The following is a 21,113-nucleotide window of genomic DNA, read 5'->3' on the forward strand; positions in this document are numbered from 1 at the left end:
GAAGCTTGTTAGAAAACACTTCTAATTTAGCCTGTATAAGACCAATTTTTTTGTAAATGATAAAATGCATAAATAGCATAACAGTCCACAACAATAATCGGAAGTCCCACCACTTTTCCCATTGTTTGTAATTTAGTGAATTGGGCTTAAGGGTAAAGATTTAAAAAATATTCAAATAAGATATACCTTGTTTTGTTTTTGTTGTTTTTATTTTAATGCCTGCTTTGTCTTAGTCATCGTGAGGCCCCCTTAGAAGTCTGCTGCATGAGGCCCTAAGTGAGTTCATGGACCCCTGGTTGAGAACCACTGGCATAAACTATACAGCTTATATAGTGCCTTTGCACTTCATTTTGTTTGCCTTGGTTTAAAAATGCTTCTTGGCAAGTAAACAGCACACCGAAATAACGAAATCAATGAAAGTCACATATGTATGAACTTCTTCCCAGGAGAACTTCTTAAAGACACAGCAGCCCAAATAAACGGTCAAAGAGAGCGTGGGAAACGGTCAAAACTAAAACTAAACATGGCTGTTTTGACGAAAAAAAAAAGTTAACATTATAAGTGGACATTAAAATAACATTGTAAAAAAGAAAAAAATATATTATATGACCCCTTTAACCCAGACTGAGTCACGTGACCCGATATTCTCCGAACTGGCCAGGATGATCGAAGCCAGAAAATGGCGGATTTTGAGGAGTTACGGGTAGGCGAAAGTGCAATGATAGCTGGTTACTTCTTTGCGTTTTTCATATTCTGAATATATTTTGCAGTTACCGTTTTGATATGCTATTTAACCGGTCGGTTTGCTGCCCATGGGTTAGTTTATTTCTAGTTAATAGAGAGACGTCACATCAGTCTGTTAGACGGATTGTGTTTAGCTTGTTAGCCACCAACCAGCTAACGTACTCTTTTAGCTCTCGAGCTGCTACACAAACATTGAAGAACAGCCTCAAAATGTCACTGCTTTCATTGCCATCTTTTACTGCATGAAAACGCTTTATTATAATGCCTAACTGAACTTGACGACTGTTCGCTGCAGGTAAAAAGTTTTTTACGTTACAATTTCTCGAATTGTTTTGGTTGGTCTTTTGTTAGCTAGCTTCCGAGCAATTGACAATGTCTACATGTACTCACAGGTGTAGTTTGATGTATAACCTATATTTGCATGGGTAAATGATGTGTAGACCAGTGTGTCCTAATGTGTGTGTGTGCATAGATGTAAGTGGACACACGTTTTACATTAAATAGCGAAGTAGGCTAAACATTTAAAGAGGGACATATTGACAATGTTTGTTTACAAGCCTGAAGAAAAACTTGATTTCTGTCACTGTGACCGTTTCATCAGCACATTTTACTCAAGATGATTTGTTTTACTGGCATTGTACATAAACCATCTTTCTAAAGTTGAATTTAATGCGTTGTACTTCAGCATGAGCACCAACACAATCCTGCAATAACAAATGTAGACTGTGTGTTGGATACAGGAAAGTTAGACACCTGCTTTTGTGTACTAATTATATTGCTCTTATTTGACTGATTCATGTTGTTTTGTAAATTGCTCAGAAACATCCCACATAACTATAATAAACCCAGCTTTTTTTCAGCAGTTCAGTTAATTTCTCTCTGGATCAAAGTGAACATCTGTGTTTTGTCCTTTGTTATGCTCTTGATGATCATCTAATTGGTCTTGGAATTATTCTCAACATTTTAGATGCATTTCGGTCATTTGTTAAGGATTTTTAAAGAAAAAAGGATTAACACATAAGAACAATCAAGCATGGACCATGTAATGAAGGGTCAGTTGAGATTTTCTTATTTCTCTGGGGTTTCTGGAATGGGTGTATTTGGGTGGGTTGTCACCTCACTTCACACATAATTCTGAAATTAATTAATTAATCTGCTTTCAAATTACACCTTTTGGTTCTTATTAATAGATTATCATTATTATTATAAATGTAAAACGTGCAAAACTTGTCAGCATGGCACAGATGGTGTTTTTTCTTACTAACCTGTATGCTTTCCCATGTTTGCTATCTCAAAGTCTTTTATGGCTTGTCTGGATTTGTTTTGCAGAATATGGTATCAAGTTTCCGTGTCTCAGAGCTCCAGGTACTGTTAGGTTTTGCTGGAAGGAATAAGAGCGGTCGCAAGCATGAACTATTGCTGAGGGCTTTGCATCTACTAAGGAGTGGTTGTGGTCCTGCCGTGCAGATCAAAATAAAGGAACTGTATTGTCGGAGATACCCAAGGACTTTTGATGGTCTTCAAGATTTGGCGGCTCTAAAGTCAAGCATTAAATCCTACTTTCACATAGACAGTGGTGCCACCATTGTGAGCTCAGACCTTCCTCTGCAAACCGGCCATTCAGACCTCCTGCAGCAGCAGCAGGTGAGCTGCGATTCACCTGTTTTACATGAATTAAAGCCCATGATGAATATGCAGCAGCCCACGTCGCTTATGGCTCCCGTCCACCCGGACGTGCAGATGAAGGCCCTACCATTTTACGATGTGCTGGATGTCTTGATCAAACCATCAAGTTTAGGTAATTTTATATTCAAAATGACTAGATTGTTCCATGCTTGGTGAAATTAAAAAATAAATTAATAAACTTTTGATTAGAGTTTGGAATACAGCTTTATAGAGATAAATGCACATATTTAATATATTTATAGCGTTAAACTTAAATGAAAAATAGTGTTAGAGTTTGTGTAACAGTGTGATTTAGGTATACTAACATTGAGAAGTTTGGGGTCAAAATTTTTTTTTTTTTTTTTTTTTTTTAGAAATTATCGTATTCAGCAAGGATGCGTTCAATTGATCAAAAGTGACAGTAAAGACATTTATGCTGCTACAAAGAATTTCTTATTTTAAATAAAACTTTCTATTCATCAAAGGATCCTGAAAAATGTATCACGTTTTCCATAGAAATATTAAGCAGTGCAACTGTTTTCAACATTGATAACATTAAGCAATGTGTCTTGGGCAGCAAATCAGCATATTAGAATGATTTATGATGGATCATGTGACACTGAAGACTGGAGTAATGATGCTGAAAATTCAGCTTTGTCATCACAGGAATAAATTGCATTTTAAATATATTTAAAAATGTAGATTTTTTTTACAAAATTGCTATTTTACTGTATTTTTGATCAGCATAAAAGACCTCTTCAAAAAACATTGAAGAATCTTACCGACCCCTACCTTTTGAACAGTAGTGTATGTGAATTAATTGCTATTGCATCAGCTGGGTTGTGCATGATTTCCTCATTGCCTGTGTCTTAGGTTTAAAACTATACACACCCTATGACTTGTGTTTTAAAGGGACCCATGCCGTTCAGAGGTTTCATCATGAGAAGTACTTCATATTTGCATTGACTCCACAACAAGTGAGAGAAGTTTGCATTTCTCGGTAAGAACTAAATGACTTAAATGCGACTTAAATAATGTGACTTGTCTTTTACTCCTTTTCTGAAATTTATTGGTTCTTTGTTGTTCTTAACCTTTTGCATAGGGACTTTCTTCCAGGTGGAAGAAGGGACTACATGGTTCAAATTCAGCTGCGGTAAGAACCAACTCAGTGTGCTTTTCCTATACTGTCATTTGTATATCAGATTCTGCAGCATATATAAAGATGTTTGTCACCATAATCTCAATTAGGGATGCACAATATTATTGTATGAAAAGTAGAATACTCAAATAACTTGAAGTTACTTCTGTTAAATAAATAAATAAATACTTCTGGATAGTGATCGACCGATGTATCGGTTTACCGATATTTTTCCCGATATTTAAGCATTTTCCCATAATCGGGTATCGGTTTTGTAATATCGGATTCGCCGATAAACGGCGCCAACTCTGTGCACATGTAAAGTATATGTTCTGCTTGCTTTGCTTTAATTATTCAACTTTATTTAACATAACAGACATGCAGAAATGAGATTTGAGACATAAATGCCTGATATAGTTTATTTATGCAGCTTGGTTCTAAAAAATTGAGACGAACTCATGGAGTCACGTAGCGTAATCCGTCATGTCCTGCCCCAATAAAGACGTAACTTTACATGAATTAAATAAAACAGACATGAATGAGTGCATGTTGAAAATAAAAGCGCTGAATTTAATTCTCTATCTGTTGTATTTGATCACCTAATGATAAAAAAATTTTAGTCTCGAAAAAAAAGTTTGTTCATATTGCTGAGCACTCACTGGGTTGATGATCAGGAATGCTCAAGCACGGTCACTAAATGAAACTTTTGACAAGATTATCTCGTTTAAACACCCTCAATTATATTATCATTTACTACATAACCATTATTTCGCTAATACACATCTAAATAAATACCGCTCTGTGGAAATTAATTATTTATTATCTCCACGTGCGATCGCGGTTGAGTAGTAGTTGTAAATGCATAGATAAACAGCACTTTGTCAGAAAGCATTTCATGATCTAGACCGACAAAAACATTATTAATAATTAATAACATACTAGTTGGAAAATGCAAATATGCTGTTTTGTTTGTTACTTTCCTGTCAATGTTATATTCCAGCTAATATTATTAAGTGAATTAATATTACCCAGTGAATAATTCCTCACTCTTTAAACCTATTAAACGGCACATAAACCTTCTAAAACTGTTTAAAATTAATTACATTTCTGCAAAGGTGATATGACTCCCCTGTCAATTATTTTCTCCATATGAAAACATTAGACTTTAAACATTTATTTTGCCTATTGTTAACATTGTTGCTGCTGATGTTTTCTACACTACAACCTAGTTCTGCTTTAGTGGGAGTATTAAGTTACACTACTAAAATAGCTATGCAAAAAAAAAAATCAGGTAATTTAGATTTTTTTCCCCCTAATATGTTAGAATAATTTTTGTGCTTTATTTTTTTACCTCATCAAAGCTTTTATTTTTAAACAAAGACACTTAGTAACAGTGCACTTTATTTTTTGGACTCTATTTGTGTATAAATATAAAGGTTTTTTTTGTATGCAAGGAGGGAGTGATTGTCATAAATAAAATGTTTTGTTCAGTTCATTCGTGTTGTAATAATTGTGTCAAAAGAAGTATAACAGTAAATAAATATCGGTTCTGCATATCGGTTATCGGGCACATAAACATGCAAATAATCGGTATCGGTTATAAAAAATCAATATCGGTCGATCACTACTTCTGGATAAATAAAGCAGTAGGCCTAAATTGATTTCATACATCACAAGCATGAGACTTGTAAATTAAATAATTTTATACACAGTTTAATCTGTAATAAAATTTGATCAAATTGGTGGTGAAAATAACTTGAATCCAAAGAGCTCTAAAATAATTGTAGAATTTTTATTTGAAGCTGAAGAGAGCATTAGCTGAAGTCATGCCACCCGCACTCTAGATAGTAATCTACAAATGTTAAATCTAAAAATGAAATATTTAGGTTACAAATGCGTCTGGGGTGGAAAAACGTAACAGACTTTATTATTGTTTTTTTTCAGCGCTTTTAATGTACTCAAAAATAACTTTCTTAACATTTATTTATCTTTAACAAGTAACCTTTTGGTAAGGAGACCTCGGAACTCAAAAACCAGAATTAAAAAGGGGAAAATAATAGTATATCGTATCGGCTATCGGCCAAAATCCAATATCGTGTATCCTTAATCTCAATTTTAAACTTTTGATGTTCTGTTTTGATTCTAGGTTTTGTCTAGCAGAGACCAGTTGTCCACAAGAGGACAATTATCCAAACAGCCTGTGCATCAAAGTCAATGGAAAGCTCTTTCCCCTCCCTGTATGTAGACCTGTTTAATGTGTTTTCCAAAACTAGTTCTTATAAATGTATATGAATTATAGAGGTCTTGAGGCATTTTAAATGTTTATGTTTCTAACTTAGTTTCTAACACAACCATTTAATCAATTCATGATAGACAAAATCAAGTCCTGTCCTACATTTTTTCTTGTTCAAGGAGCTGTTTCACTTTGATATGCATCATATCTCGGAAGAAAGGACTCTCTGAACTTCCGTTTTACTAAGAGATATTCAACAAATAAAATATTGAATACAATTGTCTTAGTCCACCACCAAAAACAAAAAAATAGAGATTAGCTGATTACTGATGAAATGCATCATTTGTTATTTGAACAGGAACATTGCTCATAGAAAATTTAAAAGATGACCGTAATACTGTACATCTAATTCAAACAATGTTTTAATGGCTGTTTAAGTTACATGACGTGAAGGCCAAGCATGGTAAGCCATACTCGGAATTTGTCCTCTGCATATGACCCATCCAAGTTACCGCACACATATTAGGAGCAGTGAGTAGTGAGCACGCAACACACACTGCAAACATTGAACGGACACACCCGGAGCAGCCAGTTTGCCGCGGCGCCCGGGGAGCGATTGGAGATCGAACCCGCAACCTTCGGGTTACCCATTCGGCCACAACTGCCCCAAAGCAGAGAACATGCATGCATGTTAAAAACCTCTGTGAAATGTATCTATCTAGATACACTTTAGCCTAATATGAGTTTGTGCTCAAGAAACAGTTATTGCTATCAATGGTGAAAACAGATACACTGCTTAAAGTCGGCATGAAATCAAATTTGACAAATCTTCTTTTTATATGTAATATTGTAGTGTTTATTATAAATGATTTATCTGTGCACTTCATTATTTTTTTTTTTTAATTCATGTACCCTTAAAATCTTTAATCAAATACATTACCCTTCCTTCCCCCTTCGAAACGACCTCTCTTCTCTTTCGGTCACGTGCCATGGCGAAAGGGTGCGGCTATCGAGATGCTCTCGAGGGTGAACTTGACTGATAACTTGACTTGACTCATCTAGGTTCGCGGGAATAATAAAATAAAATAAAAAAATCCTTCATGGGAGGGTAACGGTGGGGAGTCCGGTGGAGAGAAATCCTCCACAACTGAATGTAAACTGGCATTCAAATTTTGTTTGCAACGCCCAACCTCCAACGATCCAATCAATTCCAGAAGGACGAAATCAAGCCCCGCCCTACATTTTTTTTATAATTTCAGAAGCTGTTTCACTCGGATATACGTCAAAACAAGGAAAAAATGATAATCTCAACTTCCGTTTCATGCCGACTTTAATATTTTTTGAAAACCATGATTTGTTTTATTTTTTTCAGGATTCTTTGATTAATAGAAAGTTGTTTTTTAGCATTTATTTGAAGTATAAATCTTTTGTAAGAATAATTGTTTTAGTCATTCTTGCTGAAGAAGTGTTTATTTCTTTTTAAAAAATCTTGCTGAACTCAAACTGTACATTTGTATAATTATATAATATCTGATGTTGTTATCACATAGGGATATGCTCCACCTCCTAAGAATGGTGTTGAGCAGAAAAGACCCGGCAGACCGCTGAACATCACATCGCTGGTCAGGTTGTCATCTGCTGTACCCAATCAGATAGTAGTCACATGGGCACCTGAAATAGGGAAGGTATGTAAAGTGCCAGTACACGTTTCCACAGCACTGCTTCAGCCTATTCTTTATGCTAAGCATTGTATGTACTTCCATCTTGTTTTCTGCAGACATACTCCATGTCTGTTTATTTGGTGCGGCAGCTGACCTCCCCACTGTTGCTACAGAGATTAAGAATGAAGGGGATCAGAAACCCTGACCACTCCAGAGCATTAAGTAAGGCAACATTTCCCTCTTTGAGAAAAAAGATACCCATGTAATCTTAATTATTAATATAAATATGATTACACTTGACAAATTTGTGTTAATTGTCTTTCTTTGTCATGAATTCTGTAACAATTGGCTTCTTCATCCTTGTATATAATTCATCGACTGAATTATTGAAATAATGTACTAAATTCACCCCATCTTTACTCTTGTAACAGTTAAAGAAAAACTCACGGCAGACCCTGACAGTGAAATCGCCACAACTAGTTTACGAGTCTCACTCATGTGCCCAGTAAGTAACTGTATCTACAAGATCTTACCTGACTCATGTATGTCATTTTAAACAACAGGATTAAGTTTTTGTTTAGTGGTCTGATCTAGTATGGCAAAAAAAAAAAAGAATTTTGTCATCTTTTTATATAGCTTGGCAAGATGCGCCTTACGGTACCCTGTCGAGCTGTCACCTGTTCCCACCTGCAGTGCTTTGATGCTGCTCTATACCTGCAAATGAATGAGAAGAAGCCCACCTGGATCTGTCCCGTCTGTGACAAAAAAGCCACATATGAGAGTCTGATTATAGATGGGTGAGATTACTTTCACTGTAGCTGAGGTGCCATTTTAAACCACAATCCCTGAATATTTTTTGCCTATATTGAGATAGTTAATATGCATGTAATAAACTGGGCACTCTACTTGTCAGGCTCTTCATGGAAATACTCAATGACTGCACAGATGTTGATGAAATCAAGTTTCAGGAGGATGGGACTTGGTGTCCAATGAGACCAAAGAAGGAGACGTTGAAAGTGTCATCTCCATGTATCCCAAAAATTGATTGTAAGGTTCATTACCGTTTATAAGTGTGTGAGCTTTATCTCTGTGTGCCAGGTTTTATTTGATTGTAAATAGGATTTCCATTTTTGATGCATTTTGAAAGCATTTCATGGCCCCTTAGGTGCTGTCACAGTGAGACAAAGTGCAGTGGTGCCACCTCCAGAAACCAGCAGTACAAAAAAGGCAGACGTAATTGACCTTACGCTAGAGAGCTCGTCTGATGATGATGATGATGATGATGAGGATAGCGATCCTCCTCTGAAAAAGCGATGTGTCTACATGTCAAAGGCTGAGGAGATGCACAGCAAAGGGTTTGTGTTCATTCATTTAATACAAATCAGACCAGGCATTTCTGTCTTCCTCTTTTATAAGCCTTGCCCTTTTGTGACCATATTTTGAATGAGCCCTGAACTGTACAAAAAACACTGAATTGCCCATGGTGATGGTAATACCTAAAAATTAGGGAGTTTTAAAAATGTTGTTTTTCTAGACCTGGGCATGTAATGTAAGTTGATAAAATCTTAAAAATGAATGGAATGGAAAGATATTTTATTATTTATTCTGCACTCAAAAATTTTTATTAGCCAGAAATATTATTATTATTATTATTATTATTATTATGTTAACACTTTACAATAAGGTCTCATTTGTTAACATTAATGTATTAACTATTATGAACTAACAATGAGCAATACATTTTTTACAGTATTTATTCATCTTTGTTAATGTTAGTTAATAGAAATCCAGCTGTTCATTGTTTTTTCATGTTAGTTCACAGTGCATTAACAAATACTAACGTTTCTCTATGAAAATGTTGCTTTGTGTTTATTGGTTTTCATATGATCCTATTTTCATGTGTTAGAGTCTTGACTTATCAGCCTTCAACTGTCCGGGTGCCAAATGTCCAGGCGCTGGACACCTCATACCTGACCTCCTCAATAGCAGACTACTCGGTTCCATTCCACCATTCAACCTTATCCACTATTCCCACAGATATGCAAAGTATGCACTTATCCAGTCTGCCATCCAATCAAACATGCTTTCATTTATGCTCAAGCTTTTACAGGAATACTAACATGTCATACTACACACATCTTTCCCAAAGGTCTTGATTTATTTTCTCTGATTCAAGGGGACCCCCAGGTATGAGTGAAACATTCTTACAATGAAATATTAAGATTGCATGCATGCATACATATTTATATAGTCTGCACTGCTGTTTACCTCTAGTTTCCTTTATTGTTCTTTCAGCAACATTACAGAGGCCCCATATTTTTAGATAATCTCTCCAGCAGCCTTCAGAGTGCCACCACCAGCGCCAGCCTGGTCTCCTCATCCTCACAGTACGAGACGGCAACCCATAGCAGCAGCTCGAGTCATGAGACGGGTGTGATCACGGGAGGATCTTCAAGCCTATCAGACATTATCTCTCTAGACTGACTCCTGGTGCATCTTTATTGGCCAGTCACCAAAACAAATACACTCAAGTCAGGTCAGCTGAGTAAAAACAATTTTGACATTTGACTATGGACCTCAAGAATCTTGTTTCGACAAGGACCCAGAAGGAAATATCTTGAGTGGTTCAGCAACAATACTGTTTTATAATGCAAACCTGAATCAAGCCGTTTTCCCTCGAATTGGGGAAACTATCGGTTGCACAATGACTCTTTCATTAGCTATTTCATTGGAGGAGCAGAGCAAAACAAACTGCATAAATGAGTGGAGTGGACTGGACTGGAAAGCTCAGACACTTCCAATAACTGCACTCGTCTCCATTGTGTGTTGCTTCAGCAGTTCTGCAGTTGAAACGAAAGCAGGTTTTCAGCGGCAGCTCAATTTATATGTCTCTTCGATTTCAGCAGTTCAATTATGTTTTGTTACAAAACTTCAGTTGCAGCAATAAAAACTGTTTGTTGTATATTTCAAAAAACTTTAGTGGTCTGATATCAAGGTAGAAAGAGTCAACATCTTTTTTTTATTATTTGAATTTGTGGTCATTTGCTCAAGGGCCATCAGATTCCCTGTGGCTGATGCAGTAAACCTATTTTTGATCTGTCATTTTATATGGAAGTTGTTTTTGCTATCTTAACACATCTAACATATTCGCCTCAGAAACTATAACATGATTGTTGATAAAACTAAGGGAGTAATCTGTCTAATTGCATGGTTCTTGGTCATTATAAAACCAGCAACTGCATGAAATGAAAATGAGGCCATTCATTGTTCTTTTAAGATTATGGATACCCAAAATTTTGATATAATAGGACGAGGATCATGAAATACAAAAATTGTTTTTTTAGAAATTGGTGTTTATTATTAATGGCTTACTTGATGGATACGCAGTTTGAAGTCATCTTATATGGGCTGACTTATGATTATGAGCCATACAACATGCATTCATTTTGACAAAGTCTGAAGGTGTGTGTTTTTTTGTTTTGTTTTTATTTTATTTTTATAGAAGTTCCTCCTCGTTACTTGTGTACTATTTTGATTCAAAGATGCCCATATTTTTTGATGTAAAAACAAAACAAAACAAAAAACAATGATGTGCTGTAAATGTTGATACAGTGCTTTTATTGTCCCTCTTGGTCAGGGCTGAGGTTTTTAATCAACATGGATCTCCATTGATGATGGCAAAGGTGTTGAGAATCTTGAATTCTTTGCACAAATGAGGGTACAGTTTAAGATGATACATGTACATCCTAAGACATGTAAATCAATACACAGTGATTAAAGCATTATTTCATGTTCATCTGGAAAAATATATTTTTCAAGTTTAAATATTATGTCCAGATTGCTGTTGTTTTTGCTGTCCTTTATGTATGGACACATCCACACAAGTTTAACTTGCTCAGATTTTATTTTCTGCAAGATTGTGCAGCTTTGAATATTTAAATTAAGCGCTATTGGTTTTATTTCAATTAAAGTCTATTTATTTGTGTAAACATTATGCCATACACTTCAGAGTCATTACGTTAACATGGTAAGGTTGATAGCTTCAATCACTATATAGAATCCACAGATGTTTATAGTTTGTCCAGGAAGTTGTCCAGCGGTGGGATGCCCTCCTTCAGACCTTTGCGTTTACGGGTCTCAGCCACAACTTGGCAAGGTTTGCTGTTTACGTCATAGGGGTCACCTGGCAAAATCTGCCAGTGGTCAAACACACACTGAGGGAAGGCTTGTCCACCAGTGTTAGACCTCAGGTCTGCTGTAAAACCTGTTCAGAAAAAAAATGAGGACTTGTTTTAATGTCCACAATATAATAATTCAGAAATGTATAACATTTGGCACCATTCAAAAATGTTTAACTGCTATAACTAATGTATTTATTGTTGAATATAAAAATTACATCAATGTCCTATTGCTGTCATTTTGAACAAGCTGTCAAATCTGAAGTGTTAACTCACCAAATGATTCATTTACAGGTAGGTATGCCTTCACCACAAATATAGGTGTCCCAGCCACTTGGGACTCCTCAAACACATGGCCTCTTTTTCTGTTCAGGACACCGTAGATGCCACCAACAACCTGCTCTGGGCACTGGAGGGGAAAAGAAAATACATTAACGGCATCAAGTTTGCACTCTCGTTTTTCTGTTCCAGGAATCCACCATGTATACCTGAATCTCGACCAGGTAAATGGGCTCCATGAGTCTTGGCTGTGCAGTGAGCACAGAGGCATACAGAACTCTTCGGGCTGTGGGAATGATCTGACCGCCACCTCTATGGATGGCATCAGCGTGAAGAGTGACGTCATGAATGTCAAATCGGACTGCCCGCATGTTCTCTTCACAGAGTGCACCCTGGTAAGGTGACACAAAATTGTTTCTGTTGAAGTATCTCATTATTATAATGTAAACTGTATGAATGTCCAAGCATGAGTTAACGTGACTCACTTCTTTTGTTGCCCACTGGAAACCAGCCACTACACTGTCCTTTATCTCATTCAGATACTGAACTCCCTTTGTGACATCCACAAGAACGTTGGGCCCTGTGCCATCTGGCCCAAAGCACCAAATCTTACGGGCCTCGCCCACTTCCCACTCATATTTCTCAGCCAGGTAGCGAGCTCTCTGTTTGAGCTCCTGCCGAGAGGTCACGTCACCCTTATCGATGTCCTCGGCCAAGCCATCTGGGAAGGGCCTGGATTTCATGTACAGACGATTGTGCTTGTTGGGAGACTTGGACAAGCAAACTTGGTCTGATTCTTCACTGACTGTTTCACGATATGACACAACTGGGTCTGATTTCTGCAACAGAAAAAAATTGCCTTGAACTATTAGTGGAGAAGAATAGAATAAAACATCTGTATACTCTTTAGTATTCTCATCCGAGCGCTACCTTCAGAGGGATGCCGGCATGATCTTCCTCAAGATCTTTTAGGCAAATCTCCAGATGAAGCTCTCCAGCACCTGCCACAATGTGCTCACCGGACTCTTCAATGATGCACTAGCAAAAGGTGGAAAACAACTTGTATTTATTATTGAAAAGATTGAATTCTGTTTATACCGTCTTATTACCCCACCAAGATATTCACCTGAACCATGGGATCAGACTTGGCGAGACGTTTGAGACCCTCCACCAACTTTGGCAGATCTGCTGGGTTCTTGGCCTCCACAGCAACTCTCACCACAGGACTAACGCTGAACTTCATAACACGCATGTTGTGAGCATGTTCAAAAGTGCTAATGGTGCCGGTTTTGACCAGGAACTGATCAACCCCAACCAAACCAGCAATGTTCCCGCATGGCACATCTTCAATGGGCTCTACATAGCGACCCATCATTAGGATAGTTCTGGGGAGACCATTGAGTAATGATCATCAAATCAAATCAAGTAAAGATGACTTATACTGTAAATGCAATTGACAGCAGCAAACCTTTGGATTGGCTTTATGTACAAGTCCTCCTTCTTTCCTGGTGTGAAGTTCGGGCCCATGATGCGCACCTTCTGTCCTGTAGAAACAACACCAGAGAAGACACGACCAAAGGCATAGAATCTGCCCTTGTCGGTGGTAGGCACCATCTTGGAGATGTACATCATGAGAGGAGCTTTAGGATCGCAGTTCTTCACACCTTGAAAGTCAAAGGAAGAATATGTAAAAGTTGTAGAAAAAAAGCACATCTCTCTGAAGTGTAGAACACCTCGCAATGTAGTGACTCACCCATAGCGGCCTCGTCATCTCCAGGACCCTCGTAAAGCAGTTCACAGCGGTACTTTTGGGCAGTGACAGGAGAAGGAAGATGGATGGTAATCATCTGGAGCAAAGCATCACCTGCAGGCAACCAGCGGCGCATCACAGCCTGGAAGCATTCGAAAAACCACGTGTCAACAACAATACCAGTTTAATTAGGGTGCGGGTTATTAAAAGTCATTATTTTGAGTTGTACCTTAAGTAGAGGTTTCCCTTCTTTTTCTTTGTCATCTGCATCAAGCTTTACTTCAAGTTTCTCAATCAGTTTCTGGGTCTCTTCTTTGTTGAAATTCATAATGGCATCAAATACCTGTGGAAAGAGTTCAAATGAGAGAGTAATTGCAAATGAGTGGTAGTAGCAGGAGACGAGTGGCAAGAAGAACTGATTCAAACAAACCTTAAAGATGGGATCCAAGACAAGTTGGCAGAAAGTACGCGGAAGCTTCTTGCCATCTGCATTGGTTGATGATTTGCTAAATTTTCCACAAGCCGGATCAAAGTACCTGAAAAGGATGGCTTTGAATTAAAGAGATTTCATAAATACACATAATTTACACTGGAAATTCCATGGGTAATTTGTACTCGTGTCCTTGTGATCAAATGTCTTCTTTATAACACAAGACACTTACTTATCTCCCCATAGCTTTTTCATCATCTCCTCCACTTTCTTAGCTCGTTCTGCTGGAGAGAGGTCTGTTTTTTTCTTATCTCCTTTGGCAGCAAACTTGGCCACGTACATTTCAGCAAACTGCTTCAGAGTAAAAGCCCAGCCATGGAGACCTGACCCAAATCCCACAGTCCCAACCACAGGATCCACCTAAGGTACCCCAGAAACCAAGTCAAGTCACCTTCATTTATGTAGCGCTTTTAACAATATAGATTGTTTCAAAGCAGCTTTACAGTAATAATAGGAAATGAAAGTAACAGAGATTGTTTTGGCTTTACAGCAGCTTTTGTCTAAACTGTTACCATAATGTTTCCCATTGGTCCACTCTCTCCTTCACCATAGGTTGAGATGATGACATTAACGTTCTCCACAATCCGCTGGAAGGTTAGGAAAAGATCATTGGGTTCCAGCTGCAACTCAAGGAGTGCACGGTCCATCTTGTTCATCATCAACACAGGCTTGATGCGCTCTGCTATGGCTTGTCTCAAGACCGTCTCAGTCTGCACACAAACACCTGTGGAAAAAGTCAGCTTTCACCTTTTTTTAAAATCACTTTCTGGTCCGGCACAGAAATCGTGTCCTTTAAGGTTTCATGATGAAACTATTTGTATGGTTTAACAAATATTGTTAAATGTTCTTGTTACATTAAAGGTGCTCTAAGCGATGTTGGGTGACGTCACTTCTTGTTGACAACAAAACAAAACGGAGGCTAGCTCGACCCTCCCTCCTCCTCATCCCGTCCCCTCTCCCTCCCTTCCGTGCTTTTCCAATGCAAATTCGGGACTTTGTACGTTCCTTCTCCTTTTCCCTCTTCTTTGCTATTTGTTCATCGGAACGTCGTCTCATTGGTCGTGAGTCGGCCTTATCAAAATTCAATAGAATATAATTGTAACTTCAGTCGTTGTCTAGGACATCTCTCCTCTAGCTATCTTCCCTCTTCATGCTTCTCTCTCCTCCACTCCCAACACCCCCCTTCATTTGCACGCGCACTAACCCCCCAAATCATTCTTGTCGGTTATTGGCTGGAACACTGTTTGTCATGTTTCCTGGTCCAGGTTGGGCCAGTTTGTTTTTGTTGTTGTTTGTGGAGCCTGGGCTGTCTGCAGAGACCGTGTTTTTTTAAAGTGTGTTCAGGGGACAGGCAGCTAGCGGATAGTGAGGAGATGTTTGCTGTATTTGACAAAAAATGTTTCCGCCTAAAAAATGCATGACATCGCTTAGAGCACCTTTAAGGGAATTGCCTCTAAAATCACCTGATGCATGTCTGTGAAAGTATACTGCCTTAATTATGGAACAGAAGTGTGAATTTGATATCCTAAAATGATTTTGCCTTACCTGATACACAGTCTACCACTACAAGGGCACCATCTGTAACTCTGAGAGCTGCCGTCACCTCAGACGAGAAGTCAACATGTCCTGGTGAGTCTATCAGGTTGATGAGGAAGCCAGAACCATCCTTACACTGCTTGATGAAAGCTGAGTCATACTCGCTCAGCTCATAATACAGAGAGATAGCCCTGTAAGTGAAAAATACATGTAAAGGGTTTCAGTGATTGTGAAAAGTCATTTTGGTGTTTCCTTTGATGATTTTGTTTGAATAGAATAAGAGACACAGCTTTATAAAGACTTTTACATTGTTACAAAAAACTTCCTTTAAACTTCCAATTCATCAAAAATCCTGAAAAAATGGCTATATATCACTGTTTCCACAAAAAACTAAGCAGCACAACTGTTTTCAACACTGATAATAAAACATGTTTTTTTAACAGCAAATCATCATATTAGAATGATTTCTAAAGAATCATGTGACACTGAAGACTGGAGTAATGATGCTGAAAATTCAGCTTTGCCATCCCAGGAATAAAATACATTTTAAAATATATTTAAATAGAAAACAGTTATTTTAAATAATATTTCATAATATTTTTGAACAAATAAATGCAGACTTGTTTTAAAACATTTAAAAATCGTACCAAGTCTAAATTTTGAATGGTTGTGCATTTTCAATAAAAGTACCTTTTTTACAGGTCAAAAATGGTGGGAAAGTTCAATAGATTGTGAAAAGATCTCATCCATATAATATTAAAATTCATCCAACTGACAAATGCTTTCTGTAGAATAGCTCTTGTGACATCAATATGATTAATAATAAAATAGTGACTTTTTAAACAGGAATACCTACGTTGACTTTATGGTGATACATCTCTCTTGTTCATCTTTTCTGGTGTCAGTAAATCTGGTCTCCCCTGCACGCGCATTAGCAATAATACCAGCTTTGCACACCAAGGAATCAGTGAGAGTAGATTTGCCATGGTCCACATGGGCGATCACAGACATGTTCCTGATGTTGGACTTTTTGTCCATAATCCCCCGAATCTGGTCTACTGTAAAGTTCACCTGAGGAACAGAGACAAGTTTGTCAAGTGTTGATTGTTGAGTAAATATAAGTGTTTGTGGGTGAGGGACAATATGTGATGTCAAAACAAATGAATGCCTCTGGCTCATTAGAGGATGGGAATCTACAAAAAGGAACTGTGACAGTGTAACTAAGCGCATGCTTTTAATTTCTCAATAAAGGTTAAATAAATGCTTGTTTTTTTAGATTAAATTTACAGTAAAAAAAGTTCAAAAGTTGCATATTTGGAACTGCTTATGCCATTATGGGTCAGTGACATGACATGCATTATTTTCTTTCAAAATAAGTTAATAAATCCATGACATATACCACTTTATTGATTTGTAGTACATTTAAATAAGATATATTATTTTGTTTTATCTTTAACCCCCAAAAATGTGGGGCAACCGTCCGAACAAATGAACAGACTACGAAAACTTTAAAATGGTGTCTTAAAGGGATAGTTCACCCAAAAATGAAAATGCTGTCCTCATTTAGTCTCCCTCATGTTGTTCCAAACCTGTATGACTTTCCTTCTTCTGCTGAACACAAAAGAAGATTTTAAAGAAGGTTGGTAATTAAACAGTTGCTGGTCCCCGTTGACTTCCATAGTATTATTTTTTTTCCTACTATGGAAGTCAATGGGGTCCATCAGTCGTTTGGTTACCGACTTTCTTCAAAATATCTTCTTTTGTGTTCAGCAGAAGAAGGAAAGTCATGCAGGTTTGGAACAACATGAGGGTGAGTAAATGAGGACAGTATTTTCATTTTTGGGTGAACTATCCCTTTAATAAGAAAAAAGAAAAATACTATGGCATCATTTTAGGTTTACCATTAGGTTTACCTTTCATATAAATATTATTTTTTAAATATCAGTAGTTTTAAAGCTGTTGAGATAGACTAACATTCATAACAATGCGATGTAAAATACAATGAATTAAAACAATATTACAATTAAACAAATTTCTAATGTGATGGTGATGTGATATTTGAGAATATCACTGTCGCCATAAATTGAGGCAATTCATACTTATATAGCCTAAGCTAATATAGCCCGTTCTAATATAGACCTATTTTAAGTGCCTATTTTTACCTGCATATGGTAAAGTAACTTGAAATGTCTAATATTTACTAGCATTTACTATGTATCATGCTTTCAACCTTAATTAAGGTCTATAATAACAGTAATTATTGATTTCAATAACGCTTTTGAAATGTATCATAATCCACAAGAGTGCAGTGAAGCACCGCATGCACCATGAGTGCGCAGTTTCTGGGTGTCCGCTGACAGGTGTGCTGCTGCTGTCTCCGAAGCACAAGCTACATACACTCAGCCTATGTTTTCCAGCCAAAGTTGCGAATTTAACTTGTGCGCAAAATTTAAATATCGTATACATATTTGCGACTACAGCGCCGTTTCCAACCAGTGAGTCGAAGAGAACAAAATCTTCACTTCCTGATAAACTGTCTGGCTCTAACTAAAAAGTGGGAGAAGCCACTGTATAAGTTACTTGCGTCTCAGAGCGCGCAGACCAAAACCAATAAACGTGGTTCAATAAATCTTGCTTTCGGGGGTGGATGTTGCTGTTTGGGAACGCAGTCATGTAAGAGATTTCTTCTCGAAGGTAATTAGGCCTTTACCGAACCACTTTAACGACAGACAGACTTGCTCAGGCATTTCACAACAACCAAAACACCATTTCAGATGCTGAGCAAAAAGACCGTTCCGCTGGTTAGTCCAGTTATGTCGTAGCATCGCGCGCAGTCACATGTCTTTTTTGATGCGCATCGAGGAATTTATTCGGTAAACGTGTTTCCATTGTAGTTTATGCGCATGATTTCTTAACGGATAAAAAATGTATCCGACTCATGCGAGCGCATAAGTTTTTTTATGCACATTTTAAGAATTTATGCGCATCTTGGCGTCTCCATTCAGCAGTTTTTGATGCTATTATAGGATATCCCAAAATGCGCATTAAAAATGGGTGGATGGAAACATAGCAAACTGTTTAGCTTGATAAGAATGTTGGGTTGTTTCCCCCCTCAAAAACAACAACACAGCGACCTCGTCACTATAATAACACTATTTCCACACAGCAGCCCTCCACAGGCACGGCTCGCTCCGTCTCTGCGCATGAAACTTTAATACGCGCATTGAACAGTGGGGGCGTGAACGCGCTATTTATATCACGGTAACGTTATTCCAGTGCGCGCGCGTGCACTGTGCTGGGCCATATCCCCAAAATACAAGGCTTACTTTTACTTAAAAACAAAGATCCAACAAACCGCATGCGGTTGTGCTTTACAATTATGCGTAGTATAACTGTTACATGACGAACTTTATGATCTCCCGTCGAATACAAAGATGTATATTTCAATGCGTCATTCTCTTCCCTGACTATTTTAAAATAAAGACAAATTAAATGTTGCGCGTGTAATTCATGTTCAAGGTTGCTATAAACGCGAGAATCTTCTTAGCAGGTTGTCATTACGTCATTGACATCAGAATAAAAAAAACTGCATAGCCTAAATGACTGAATAAATGCGTCCTTAATGTACACAAATGTTTTAATATAGAGCTGTTGTCATATTTTATGATGCCCTGGTGAATGACGGGGTGAAATATCATACCATTTTTGCGAATGCCTCCCAAATCTAGGACGGCCTCTCGCTGCGATCGCTGCTCCTCTCCGCTTGAGGACCTGGGGGAAAGAGAGCTGATGTGACGTAGAATCTCAGTTTATGCTGCGACACATAAGGTGTGCTCGACTTCGGCTGCGGAGGGATGTAACCGATCGGCGAGAGTTGCCGCTTGCTGTCGGACTCGGGGAGGAGCTGAAAACGGAGTGGGACACTTTTTGCTTCCCGTAGTGACGCTCGTGCGGTGTCAGCTGAATTAAATGCAAATATTTGTCAAATACACAGACGTTTCAGAGACGTTTTCGTCAAATACTTTATGTACTGCTTAATACAGCGTCTGTTTGTACAAGATTAAAGTTCAACATGCCTATAGTATATGATTTATTTTTATTTTTTTATAAGCATGACACAATATAACATTGCGACTACATGAAAAGAGCATTAACTGTAATTAAAATACAGATTTGTGAGAATAAGTGTTGAACTGAAGGTGTCAGAATGAACACAAAACACACGTGATCGTTGTCATCGGTGAATCCGGCCAATCGTGGAACAGCTGTGTCGTCATCTTAGCTCGCTCAGCCGCTCTGGAGAAACTGCGACACATGTTATCCTCAACGTTCATCACCATATACAATACGAATGCTAACATTTTATTAATATTTTATGATGATGTGTAATTCTTTAGAGCATTATATGTGAAATATCTGTATCTTTTGAAATGTTACATGTACATTTTTGGAAATACACGTTAAAAAGAGGTGGAAAAGAAACTGCGCCACACAGGTGTTGTGAAATATTCGGGTGCGTCTCAATCAGCTCCCTAGTTCACTAGTCAGGGCACTGATCAGGGAGTCAGCCGTTCGATGACTGAGCGGCGCTTACATTATGACACGTTAAGTTTCCTGTATTGTGTTCAAGCGACTGAAAATAATTAACGCACGCTCCTCGGTTAACATAAAGGTATTAGCCTGTGTTTCAGCGTTAAACGAAGTTAAGCTTATATTCTTAACTGTTATTTAGGCTCAATAGTCTATATTGTTTTTATGTCGTGTGTTAGCGGTTTGATATGATCACAGCCAATGCTTTGCTATAACGTTACGCTAAACGAGCCAATAGCGTCTAAGTAGACTATGTTTCTGTTTTACCTTGAGAGTCAGTAAAGCGTCTCGTTTTAAAATTTTGCCGAAATGTATGGTAGTATAATAATATTAATTTATAAACTCCTGTGGTGAAGGCAGAAGTAAACATTCCTAGTTTGTAGAAGCACTTCTATTCTGGGTAGAGTTGAATTTCATGTGTTATGTAAATGTTTCCAAAATTGCACACATGCATGAAAACATGTTAATGTATTTTAAATATATTTACATTTTTATCTTAATAGGCCATGATGAATAATCCATGTCATAACTATGTAATGTCTACTAATAGCCTTAATTCTTTTCCAGAGATTACTTGTGCCTATACATATCCCTGTACACCAGACAAAGCAGACACTTTTATTTTATTTTTTACTTTGATTTGACATGGCAGTGTTTTTAGCATTTTAATAATACAGGTTTGTTTGTTGTAAATGTCATTTTATTATATTTTAGACTGAATGTGTCAGTTGCAAAGGCTGGTATCACTGGGATTGCATGAGCAGACTAAACTTTCATTTTTCTGGGATCCCAAGAACCTGTGTAAAGTGTGTTACTGTGTGTGTGTGTGTGTGTGTGTGTGTGTGTGTG

At 37.6% G+C, this 21,113-nt stretch overlaps 2 protein-coding genes across 5 annotated transcripts; one reads left to right on the top strand and one right to left on the bottom strand.

Moving 5' to 3' along the window:
• Positions 1 to 626: 626 nt before the first annotated feature.
• On the top strand, positions 627 to 11,706 carry pias2 (protein inhibitor of activated STAT, 2). 4 transcript variants are annotated; one of them, XM_081364899.1, is made up of 15 exons: positions 627 to 703; positions 1,712 to 1,796; positions 2,074 to 2,542; positions 3,322 to 3,409; positions 3,512 to 3,562; positions 5,694 to 5,784; positions 7,331 to 7,465; positions 7,558 to 7,663; positions 7,873 to 7,946; positions 8,078 to 8,238; positions 8,355 to 8,488; positions 8,607 to 8,796; positions 9,348 to 9,487; positions 9,591 to 9,628; positions 9,737 to 11,706. In XM_081364899.1, the coding sequence occupies exons 3-15, from the start codon at positions 2,077 to 2,079 to the stop codon at positions 9,923 to 9,925; spliced, it is 1,863 nt and encodes a 620-aa protein (XP_081221025.1). In that variant the 5' UTR covers positions 627 to 703; positions 1,712 to 1,796; positions 2,074 to 2,076; the 3' UTR covers positions 9,926 to 11,706. The 4 variants fall into 4 exon arrangements, with proteins under 4 accessions (XP_081221025.1, XP_081221022.1, XP_081221023.1 ...); XM_081364897.1 differs by having other exon boundaries at positions 644 to 1,039; XM_081364896.1 differs by lacking the exon at positions 1,712 to 1,796 and having other exon boundaries at positions 629 to 703.
• On the bottom strand, positions 11,043 to 19,904 carry eef2l2 (eukaryotic translation elongation factor 2, like 2). The gene is made up of 15 exons (XM_081364895.1): positions 19,375 to 19,904; positions 16,531 to 16,745; positions 15,684 to 15,865; positions 14,651 to 14,862; positions 14,311 to 14,498; positions 14,079 to 14,184; positions 13,878 to 13,991; positions 13,652 to 13,790; positions 13,367 to 13,562; positions 13,025 to 13,283; positions 12,829 to 12,936; positions 12,384 to 12,737; positions 12,108 to 12,290; positions 11,896 to 12,028; positions 11,043 to 11,705 (listed from the first exon to the last, which is right to left on the bottom strand). The coding sequence occupies exons 1-15, from the start codon at positions 19,375 to 19,377 to the stop codon at positions 11,512 to 11,514; spliced, it is 2,586 nt and encodes an 861-aa protein (XP_081221021.1). The 5' UTR covers positions 19,378 to 19,904; the 3' UTR covers positions 11,043 to 11,511.
• Between the last annotated feature and the right edge of the window lie 1,209 nt (positions 19,905 to 21,113).

The sequence above is a fragment of the Scardinius erythrophthalmus genome, assembly GCF_964197995.2.
Source record: "Scardinius erythrophthalmus genome assembly, chromosome: 5".
In the NCBI taxonomy this organism is placed as follows: domain Eukaryota; kingdom Metazoa; phylum Chordata; class Actinopteri; order Cypriniformes; family Leuciscidae; genus Scardinius; species Scardinius erythrophthalmus.

Bases quoted from the DNA above. Each gene is read 5' to 3' on its own strand.
- pias2 (XM_081364896.1), top strand. From the start codon at position 680: ATGGCGGATTTTGAGGAGTTACGG. The intron at 3,410-3,511 runs GTAAGAACTAAA...CCTTTTGCATAG, and splicing joins AGAGAAGTTTGCATTTCTCG to GGACTTTCTTCCAGGTGGAA. The intron at 7,466-7,557 runs GTATGTAAAGTG...TGTTTTCTGCAG, and splicing joins GGGCACCTGAAATAGGGAAG to ACATACTCCATGTCTGTTTA.
- eef2l2 (XM_081364895.1), bottom strand. The intron at 12,738-12,828 runs GTAGCGCTCGGA...TTTCTGTTGCAG, and splicing joins ATGCCGGCATCCCTCTGAAG to AAATCAGACCCAGTTGTGTC. The intron at 12,291-12,383 runs GTGAGTCACGTT...TCACCTTACCAG, and splicing joins TCCAGTGGGCAACAAAAGAA to GGTGCACTCTGTGAAGAGAA.